Source organism: Bubalus bubalis, chromosome 1, assembly GCF_019923935.1.
Source record: "Bubalus bubalis isolate 160015118507 breed Murrah chromosome 1, NDDB_SH_1, whole genome shotgun sequence".
Taxonomy (NCBI): Eukaryota; Metazoa; Chordata; class Mammalia; order Artiodactyla; family Bovidae; genus Bubalus; species Bubalus bubalis.
In genome coordinates, this window is record NC_059157.1 from 102,963,155 (window position 1) to 102,974,524 (window position 11,370).

The 11,370-nt window shown below is 38.6% G+C and overlaps 1 protein-coding gene across 1 annotated transcript in view; it reads right to left on the minus strand.

Annotated features, from left to right (window-relative positions):
• The window catches only part of LOC102390732 (cell surface glycoprotein CD200 receptor 1), a 28,464-nt gene extending 18,715 nt beyond the window's left edge, over positions 1 to 9,749 (minus strand). Inside the window, exon 1 of the mRNA XM_006074018.4 lies at positions 9,504 to 9,749. Within this exon, the coding sequence (XP_006074080.2) occupies positions 9,504 to 9,537 (34 nt within the window). The 5' untranslated portion in view covers positions 9,538 to 9,749. The remainder of the gene's footprint in view (positions 1 to 9,503) is intronic.
• Positions 9,750 to 11,370: the final 1,621 nt, after the last annotated feature.

Below are 11,370 nucleotides of genomic sequence, written 5' to 3' on the forward strand. Positions count from 1 at the left end.
GCCTTTTAAAAGTAAACTAAATCTCCAGTGACGACCCCAAGTTCTCCCTCAAACTAACTTCCTATTTTGTTTTTGACTTGTGTCACAATTTCCTTCCTTCTTTCCTTTCCTTTCTTCCTCTCTTTCTCCATCCCTCCTTCTTTTCCTTCCTTCCCTCTTTTCCTATGCTAAGTGTGACAAGTATCGAGGGCATCTGACAGGATTCCGATGAATAATAAAACTACAGTGAGCCTGCCCATTCCCAGCTAAAAGGGAGCTGCCTGCTGGTCAGAAGACAGCAGCCATGATAGTGTCGCGTTACTGGAGCTTATGAAGGCTTTCTCGTGTAGGTATTTTCGTCTGTGCACCTTGAGACCCAATGCTTCTGGAAGAAAGTGTTTCACAAATATGGTATCCTGTGGTCCTTGCAAAATAGAATTCTTATTCAGTGTCAATTCTTCACATATTCTGTCACCCACTGCGCTCCCTATTTTAAAGATATAGGTTGTTGTCCATGGAAAATTCAGAGAACCCAGCCTCGATGAATGCCTTTCAAAGGATAGTCAAAGGCTTTTCTTCTATCCTCTGGATTCTATTTCAAATACCCCATAGAAAGTATTAATTTTAGTGATAAAACACATGGCTTTCATGCATGAACTGTTAAGTGAAAGTGAAAGTCACTCAGTCGTGTCCGACTCTTTGCAACGCCATGGAATATACAGTCCACGGAATTCTCCAGGTCAGAACACTGAAATGGATTGCCTTTCCCTTCTCCAGCGGATCTTCCCAACCCAGGAATCGAACCCAGGCCTCCCGCACTGCAAGTAGACTCTTTACCAGCTGAACCACAAGAGAAACCCAAGAACTCCGGAGTGGGTAGCCTATCCCTTCTCCAGAGGATCTTCCCAACGCAGGAATCGAACTGGGGTCTCCTGCATTGCAAGCGGATTCATTATCAACTGAGCTATCAGTTAAGTTGTTGCCATTTCAGTAGATTCTCATTTTAGCCATTTTGTTTGAGAGTATTGACAATTTGGCACATTAGTTTTTATCAGATATAACTAAATCAGTGCCTTGATACTAGAGGATTCTGTTGTAATAGCTTTGTTATGCATTAGTGGTGTCTTCAAAATTGACTTAAGTAAGTCTTCAAGTATGAGTTTCAGTGATCTCTTACTGGCTGGAGAATGGAAGGCATTTTATGGTTAATAAAGGTATTTTAGGGAATGGAGGCCCATGGAGACTCCTGCCTTTTAAACCAGACACAAAATTCTCCTACAAGTAAACAAAATACCACCGTCCAAAGAATACGCTGAGAAGGTAAATCAGTAAATTATCTCTGCAACTTCTCATGCCAGAGATAAAACCCACAACTTAGAACGTACCCCTTAAGTGTACTAAAATGGATGTTTTTAGAAGAGAAAAGAAATAGTCCTTGCTTTCACAAATATTCCTGTGATTATTTTTATAATAGTGGATTCATTTTAAAACTTAATTGCTAATATGAGTTATTCTGTTTCATTACCTCCATTGGCAGCAAGTTTGTATAGAATATCAATTTCATATCAAGTATCATGTCTTCCCTGATAGAAGAAAGACATCCTTCTTAGAGTCTTGGTTGAAACTTTGCATGCACTGAAGTATTACAACAAATGATCAAAGGTCCTCAGACTTCTTTAATTCTTCAGATGAAACTAGATTTTCTTTTAAGTTTAGAAACATTAGGCTTTACATTGTTCACATCAGATATCTGAAATTGGCTCTCTAATCTGGTTACATTTAAAGACTGTAATGATTCTATTTCTAGTGATGAAGAGGGTACTAATAATCCACAACCTTGAGTAATAGAGATATGCAAAGTATCACCATTGGATACTTCTCATTAAATTCTTTTAAAAGGTTCTGAGAGACCATGTATTTACACTTTAGAACATTTTAGCCTGGCAAGATTGGCTGGTTTCTCCTCACTGCCCTGGAAAGTAAAGGGGAAAAGTATGAGTTCAGTTCAGTTCAGTTCAGTCGCTCAGTTGTGTCTGTCTCTTTGCAACCCCATGAACCACAGCACGCCAGGCCTCCCTGTCCATCATCAGCTCCCTGAGCTCACCCAAATTCATGTCCATTGAGTCAGTGATGCCATCCAACCATCTCATCCTCTGTCGTCCCTTTCTCCTCCTGCCCTCAATCTTTCCCAGCATCGGGGTCTTTTCAAATGAGTCAGCTCTTCACATCAGGTGGCAAAAGTATTGGAGTTTCAGCTTCAACATCAGTCCTTCCAATGAACACCCAGGACTGGTCTCCTTTAGCATGGACTGTTTGGCTCTCCTTGCAGTCCAAGGGACTCTCAAGAGTCTTCTCCAACACCACAGTTCAAAAGCATCAATTCTTTGGTGCTCAGATTTCTTTATACTCTGACTCTCACATCCATACATGACCACTGGAAAAACCATAGCCTTGACTAGATGGACCTTTGTTGGCAAAGTAATGTCTCTGCTTTTTAATATGCTGTCCAGGTTGGTCATAACTTTTATTCCAAGGAGCAAGCATCTTTTGATTTCATGGCTGCAGTCACCATCTGCAGTGATATTGGAGCCCCCCAAAATAAAGTCTCTCACTATTTCCATTGTTTCCCCATGTATTTGCCATGAAGTGATGAGACAAGATGCCATGATCTTAGTTTTCTGAATGTTGAGCTTTAAGCCAACTTTTCACTCTCCTCTTTCACTTTCATCAAGAGGCTCTTTAGTTCTTCTTCACTTTCTGCCATAAAGGTGGTGTCATCTGCATATCTGAGGTTATTGATATTTCTCCTGGCAATCTTGATTCCAGCTTGTGCTTCCTCCAACCCAGCATTTGTCATGATGTACTCTGCATAGAAGTTAAATAAGCAGGATGACAATATACAACCTTGATGTACTCCTTTCTTATTTGGAACCAGTCTGTTTTTTCATGTCCAGTTCTAACTGTTGCTTCATGACCTGCATACAGATTTCTCAAGAGGCAGGTCAGGTGTTCTGGTATTCCCATCTCTTTAAGAATTTTCCACTGTTTATTGTGATCCACACAGTCAAAGGCTTTGGCATAGTCAATAAAGCAGAAATAGATGTTTTTCTGGAACTCTCTTGCTTTTTCCATGATCCAGCGGATGTTGGCAATTTGATCTCTGGTTCCTCTGCCTTTTCTAAAACCAGCTTGAACATCAGGAAGTTCATGGTTCACATATTGCTGAAGCCTGGCTTGGAGAATTTTGAGCATTACTTTACTAGCGTGTGAGATGAGTGCAATTGTGCAGTAGTTTGAGCATTCTTTGGCATTGCCTTTCTTTGGGATTGGAATGAAAATGGACCTTTTCCAGTCCTGTGGCCACTGCTGAGTTTTCCAAATTTGCTGGCATATTGAGTGCAGCATTTTCACAACATCATCTTTCAGGATTTGAAATAGCTCAACTGGAATTCCGTCACCTCCACTAGCTTTGTTCATAGTGATGCTTCCTAAGGCCCGCCTGACTTCATATTCCAGGATGCCTGGCTCTAGGTGAGTGATCACACCATCATGATTATCTGGGTCATGAAGATCTTTTTTGTACAGTTCTGTGTATTCTTGCCACCTCTTCTTAATATCTTCTGCTTCTGTTAGGTCCCTACCATTTCTATCCTTTATTGACCCCCATCTTTGCATAAAATGTTCCCTTGTTATCTCTAATTTTCTTGAAGAGATCTCTAGTCCAGGGTTTCAGATTACTAGCTCAAGCTCTGACCAGAAAGTTCCTCTATCTGCTCTGAAAATTAAAAAGTCTTATCTTCTATAGCAGCAGGACTAAGATTCTGAAAAATCAAACTTTATACTGTGAGTGGCTGAATTACAACATGGATTCATAACCTTGCAGACTATTTTCTTTTTTTTCTTGGGAAGGCATTTTATTTTAAATTTGGCAATGTGTACATATCAATCCCAAACTCCCAATCTACCCCATCCCTCACCCTTCCCACCTGTGGTAACCATAAATTCATCCTCTAAGTCTGTGAGTCTATTTCTGTTTATTAAATAAGTTCATTTATATCATTTTTTTATATTCTTCATATAAACTATATCATTTGACATTTGTCTTTCTTTGTGTGATTTACTTCATTTAGTATGATAATCTCCAGGTCCATCCACATTGTAGCAAATAGCATTATTTCATTCTTTTTCATTGCTGGGTAATATTCCATAGTATATATGTACTAATTTTTCTTTTTTTTTTTTTGTCATGCTGCACAGCATGCAGGATCTTGGTTCCCCAACCAGGAATTGAATCCATGCCCCCTGAAATGGAAGCACTGAGTCTTAACCACTAGACTGCCAGGGAAGACCCCATACCACATCTTCTTTATCCATTCATCTGTTGATGGACATTTAGGTTTCTTCAATATCTTGGCTGTTGTAAACAGTGCTGCAATTAACACTGGAGTGCATGTATCATTTTGAACTATGTTTTTTCTCTGGATATATGCCCAAGAGTGGGATTGCTAGACCATATGGCAGCTGTGTTTTTTGTTTGTCAAGGAAACTCCATAATGTTTGGGACAGTGGCTATACCAATTTACCAATTTGATTTCAAGAGAAACCATTTAACCAGAGTCTCCCCTGCTGGGGTTTAATCAGAACCTAACTTATTTGAGAAAGGAAATATCCTACTTCATTCATCCTGGTCAATCTGAGTTGTGGGAACAAAAACTGAGAAGCATTTGAAAAGTTTACAGTTCAGAGGCATTGGCTCACTAAAAGACAGACACCTAATTGTAGGACTCTAAAATGCTTCCTCCTACTCCATTTTATCACCACATTACTAAAGGTCTATTTACAGCAGTTCTTTTTACCAGTATATCACATCTGGGTATCAAGAAAAAGCTACAAGACATACTCTTCATCAGTTTGAAGAGACAGAGCAATTATCAGAACCAGACATGGCAGATATATTGGAATTATCAGACTTGGAATTCAAACAATTATCAGAAAAAGCAAGGGAATTCCAGAAAAACATCTACTTTATTGACTATGCTAAAGCCTTTGACTGTGTGGATCACAACAAACTGGAAAATTCTTAAAGAGATGGAAATACTAGACCACCTTACCTGCCTCCTGAGAAACCTGTATGCAGGTCAAGAAGCAACAGTTAGAACCAGACATGGAACAACGGACTGGTTCAAAATTAGGAAAGGAGCATGTCACGGCTGTATATTGTCACCCTGCTTATTTAACTCATGCAGAGTGCATCATGGGAAATGCTGGGCTGGATAAAGCACAAGTTGTAATAAAGATTTCAGGGAGAAGTATCAATAACCTCAGATATGCAGATGATACCACCCTAACAAAAGTGAAGAGGAATTAAAGAGCATCCTGATGAAGGTGAAAGAAGAGAGTGAAAAACCTGGCTTAAAAAAATCAACATTCACAAAACTAAGATCATGGCATCTGGTCCCATCACTTCATGGCAAATAGAAGGGGAAACAATGGAAACAGTGACAGACTTTATTTTCTTGGGCTCCAAAATCACTGTGGACAGTGATTGCAGACATGAAATTAAAAGACGCTTACTCCTAGGAAGACAAGCTATGACAAACCTAGGCAGCAGCATTAAACAGCAGAATCATTACTTTGTCAACAAAGGTCCCTATAGTCAAAGCTATGATTTTTCCAATAGTCATGTATAGATGTGAGAGCTGGACAATAAAAAAGGCTGAGCACCAAAGAACTGATGCCTTCAAACTGTGGTGTTGGAGAAGACTCTTGCGAGTCCCTTGGGCTGCAAGGAGATCCAACCAGTCAATGCTAAAAGAAATCAACCCTGAATATTCATTGGAAGAACTGATACAGAAGCTCCAATACTTTGGCCACCTGATGCTAAGGGCCGATTCATTAGAAAAGATCGTGATTCTGAGAAAGATTGAAGGCAGGAGGAGAAGGGGATGACAGAGGACAAGATGGTTGGATGACATCACCAACTCAATGGACATGAGTCTGAGCAAATTCCAGGAGATGGTGAAGAACAGGGAAGCTTGATGTGCTGCAGTCCATGGGGTGGCAAAGAGTCAGACAGGACTGAACAACAACAACATGATTAATATGCTATGGGCTTTAATGGATAAGCAGACAACATACAAGAGCAAATGAGCAACATAAACAGAGAGATAGAAACTCTAAGAAAGGACCATAAAGAAATACTAGGGATCAAAAAAGCTAGAACAGAAATGAAAAACACCCTTAATGAGCTTATGAATAGTTTATTAATAATTAATGCTGGGGAAAGAATCTGTGATTTAGAGGACATATCAGTAGAACTTTCAAAAATTGAATAGAAAAGAGAAAAAAGATTTTAAAAACTAGAGTGTCTAAGGACTGTGGGACAAATACAAAAGTTGCAACACATTAATGGAAACACAGAAGGAACGGAAAAAAAAAAGGAAAAGAAAAAGAAAAGAGATAACAAGAAATATTTGAAACAATAATGACTGGAAATTTCCCCCAAATTAATGTCAAAACCAAACCAAAGTTCAAGGAGACTTGGAGAACACCAAGCAGGATATATGTCAAACAAACAACTACTAGGGGGCATATCAACCAGATTCAGGCATATCATATTCAAACGAAATAAAAAATGAAGAAAAGCATCCTGAGGAGAGCCAGAGAAACAAAGCATCTTACTTACAAAGAAACAAAAAGGAATTACATCTGTATTCTCCTCAGAAACTGTGCAAACAAAAGAGAGTGGAGTGAACATATTTTAAATATTGATAGAGAAAAACCCCTCCCACCTAGAATTCTGTACCTTGTGAAATTATCCTTCAAAATTAAAGAAGAAATAAAGACTTTCTCATATAAATAAAAATTGGAGAAAGTTATTGCCAGTAGCCCTGCCATACGAGAAATATTAAAAGTTCTTCAGAGAGAAGAAATGATACAGGTCAGAGACTCAGACCTGTTGCTGCTGCTGCTGCTGCTAAGTCGCTTCAGTCGTGTCCGACTCTGTGCAACCCCATAGACGGCAGCCCACCAGGCTCCGCCATCCCTGGGATTCTCCAAGCAAGAACACTGGAGTGGGTTGCCATTTCCTTCTCCAATGCATGAAAGTGAAAAGTGAAAGTGAAGTCGCTCAGTCATATCTGACTCTTAGCGACCCCATGGACTGCAGCCTACCAGGCTCCTCCATCCATGGGATACTCCAGGCAAGAGTACTGGAGTGGGGTATCATTGCCTTCTCTGACTCAGACCTGTATTGGAGAATAAATAAGTGAAGGTAAAATTAAAACTTCTTTTATTTACTTTTAATTTATCTAATAGCTAACAGGGTTCAAAATAATAATAGCCACACTGTTTTCAGTTATACAATTGAATTATTGGTTGTTTATATATAAGTGAAATGAATGACAACATTGATACAAGGAATGGCCAAAGTTGAGAATATTAGTAATTCTGAATGTTGGCCAGGATGTGAAACAACATGGACCCTCATTGACTGCTGACAAGAATGCAAAATGGTACAGCAACTTTGGAAGACAGTTTGGTGGCTTCTCAGAAAACTAAACATACTTTTATCATACAATCCAGCAATAGTACTCCTTGGTATTTACCCAGTGGAGCTGAACAACTCATGTCCACACAAAAACCTGCACACAAATGTTTACAGCAACTTTATTCATAAATGCCAACATCTTGAGGCAATCAAGGTGCTTTTCAGTAGGTGAATGGCTAAATGAATTGGTACATCCAGACAATGGAATATTATCCAGTGCCGAAAAGAAATGAGCTATCAAGCCAAGAAAAGATACTGAGGAAACCTAAATAATATTAAAGTGAAATAAGCCAATATGAAATGGCTACATACTGTACAATTTCAACTACATGGTTTTATTTAAAGGTAAAACTATGGAGACGTTAAAAAAATCAGTGATTAGCAGGATTCAGAGGGGAAGAGAGAGAGAAAGAGGCAAAACACAGAAGATTTTTAGGTCACTGAATCTTTGTATGATACTATAATGATAAGTATATGACATTATACACTTAATCAAATCCATGGAAAGTACAACCCCAAGAGTGAACTTTATGTAGACTGTGGACTTCGGATGATAGATATGCATTGATCTAAGTTCATCAGTTGAAATTAACATAATGTTCTGGTGAGGCATGTTGATATTGGGGGAGAGGGTATGCAAGTGAAGAGTTAGTGGTATTTGGGAAATCTCTGTACCTTCCTCTTAATTGCTGTTAACATAAAACTATGCTTAAAAAAATAAATCCTAAAACACGAACACTTTTTTATAATTAGTGAATGTTTAATGTTATCAAATACATAAGGCAATCTTATGATTTTCTTCCTTTGGACGGGTAATACAGTCAATTACATTAACAGGTTTTAATTAAACTCTCCTCCTGGTGACTCAGGGGTAAAGAATCTGCCTGCAATGCAGAGAACATAAGAGACTCAGGTTCGATCCCTGGATCAGCAAGATCCCCCGGAGGAGGGCATAGCAACCCACTCCATTGTTTTTGCTTGGAGAATCCCTTGGACAGAGAAGCCTGGCAGGCTACAGTTCACCGGGTCACTGAGTTGGACACGACTGACACAACTTAGAATAGCAGCACAGTTACCTTGTTTTGGGCCATTTATTTCCTGCCGCACCTAAATATTTCTCTAGCACTTTACATGAGTCAGAATCTGCTACTGACTTGACTTCATCCAAAATGTTCCTCCCCACTCCCAATTTCTTTCTGCTTTCCCTGGCCCTAGATTGCTTTCTTTCGTTCTCCAAAGAACAGGTTATTTTCTCCCTTAACTAGATATAATACGGAAGCGTGGAAGCCAGTGTTTCTCAGAATATTGTGAAATATCATTGGGATCATTGCAAGAAAAAATAGGATTCAAAGGTTTATTTCTGGCTACCCAAGTATGCTCTAATCAGCATCACTTCACTCGTTTATTCTGTGTGTTTACACTTATGAGTAAGATTCCATTTGTACAAAGAATTCTGGTCGGAAGTTGAAAGTTAAATAAAGATTAATTATTTATCATTTATATGTTCTTATATTCCCTGAGCCTCATTTTCTGAAAATTGTACCCACAATTTTCTTACCTTTATTTAAAAACTGCAAAACCCCAAATAGAAATTTAAGGTTTCCTTTTTAGCCTTGGGGCTAGAAATATCAAAGCAGGAAAAGCTACACAGCAGTAAATATTAACGTCCAAAAATTAAGAATTCAATTGACTCAATAAAACTACAAACCAAAAAAAATGGAGAAAAAATACTACATTTGTCTAAATATAGAAGTTTAGTTTTATTTCATTCCAGGGTCCCCAGTATTACTCTGGACTTCACTAGTCCGTGCAACATTGGAATAAAGTAAAATCAGCAGGTTTGCTAGATAATGCACAAATCTATCATTGCTACTAGAGCAAACCATAAAACATCTTATAAATGGATCAAGAGCATCCTCATCACTATTGAAAGATAGCTTTAATTTTTGCTAAAAAGTCATAGAATCAGACTTACCAGACATCGTGATAATGAAGGAGATCAGTAACATCTCAGCTGAAGTCCCCCCAAACTTCTGCTTTTGGGGTGGTCAGTGTTAACTTTGATACAAATCCACTTAAATCCGTCCAGATCTCTATCTTTCGATCACTTTTGTTTACTCTCAGTTCAACAGTATGATGCATCATTTTTCCTAGCCATTTTAATTTATCTTTATCTCTGTTCTATATGCTTTTGGCTGGTTAACAACTGACAGGAAATGTCTGTGAGTTTTGGTAAGTGATAAGGCAAAAAAAATACAAGGCTTACTATTCATTGGTTTTCCCACGGTACTGAGGTGATGAGATAAATTACACAGCAATTTTTTTTAAAGTTAGCATTTTGGGAAGTATAAATTACATAGGTAAAATGCACAAAGCTTAAGTTTACAGAATGATGAATTTTTTTTTAATTTTATTTTATTTTTAAACTTTACATAACTGTATTAGTTTTGCCAAATATCAAAATGAATCCGCCACAGGTATACATGTGTTCCCCATCCTGAACCCTCCTCCCTCCTCCCTCCCCATTCCATCCCTCTGGGTCGTGCCAGTGCACCAGCCCCAAGCATCCAGTATTGTGCATTGAACCTGGACTGGCGACTCGTTTCATACATGATATTTTACATGTTTCAATGCCATTCTCCCAAATCTTCCCACCCTCTCCCTCTCCCACAGAGTCCATAAGACTGTTCTATACATCAGTGTCTCTTTTGCTGTCTCGTACACAGGGTTATTGTTACCATCTTTCTAAATTCCATATATATGCGTTAGTATACTGTATTGGTGTTTTTCTTTCTGGCTTACTTCACTCTGTATAATAGGCTCCAGTTTCATCCACCTCATTAGAACTGATTCAAATGTATTCTTTTTAATGGCTGAATAATACTCCACTGTGTATATGTACCACAGCTTTCTTATCCATTCATCTGCTGATGGACATCTAGGTTGCTTCCATGTCCTGGCTATTATAAACAGTGCTGCGATGAACATTGGGGTACACGTGTCTCTTTCCCTTCTGGTTTCCTCAGTGTGTATGCCCAGCAGTGGGATTGCTGGATCATAAGGCAGGTCTATTTCCAGTTTTTTAAGGAATCTCCACACTGTTCTCCATAGTGGCTGTACTAGTTTGCATTCCCATCAACAGTGTAAGAGGGTTCCCTTTTCTCCACACCCTCTCCAGCATTTATTACTTGTAGACTTTTGGATCACAGCCATTCTGACTGGTGTGAAATGGTACCTCATAGTGGTTTTGATTTGCATTTCTCTGATAATGAGTGATGTTGAGCATCTTTTCATGTGTTTGTTAGCCATCTGTATGTCTTCTTTGGAGAAATGTCCATTTAGTTCTTTGGCCCATTTTTTGATTGGGTCATTTATTTTTCTGGAGTTGAGCTGTAGGAGTTGCTTGTATATTCTCGAGATTAGTTGTTTGTCAGTTGCTTCATTTGTTATTATCTTCTCCCATTCTGAAGGCTGTCTTTTCACCTTGCTAATAGTTTCCTTTGATGTGCAGAAGCTTTTAAGGTTAATTTGGTCCCATTTGTTTATTTTTGCTTTTATTTCCAATATTCTGGGAGGTGGGTCATAGAGGATCCTGCTGTGATGTATGTCAGAGAGTGTTTTGCCTATGTTATCCTCTAGGAGTTTTATAGTTTCTGGTCTTACATTTAGATCTTTAATCCATTTTGAGTTTATTTTTGTGTATGGTGTTAGAAAGTGTTCTAGTTTCATTCTTTTACAAGTGGTTGACCAGAGTTCCCAGCACCACTTGTTAAAGAGATTGTCTTTAATCCATTGTATAATCTTGCCTCCTTTGTCAAAGATAAGGTGTCCATATGTGTGTG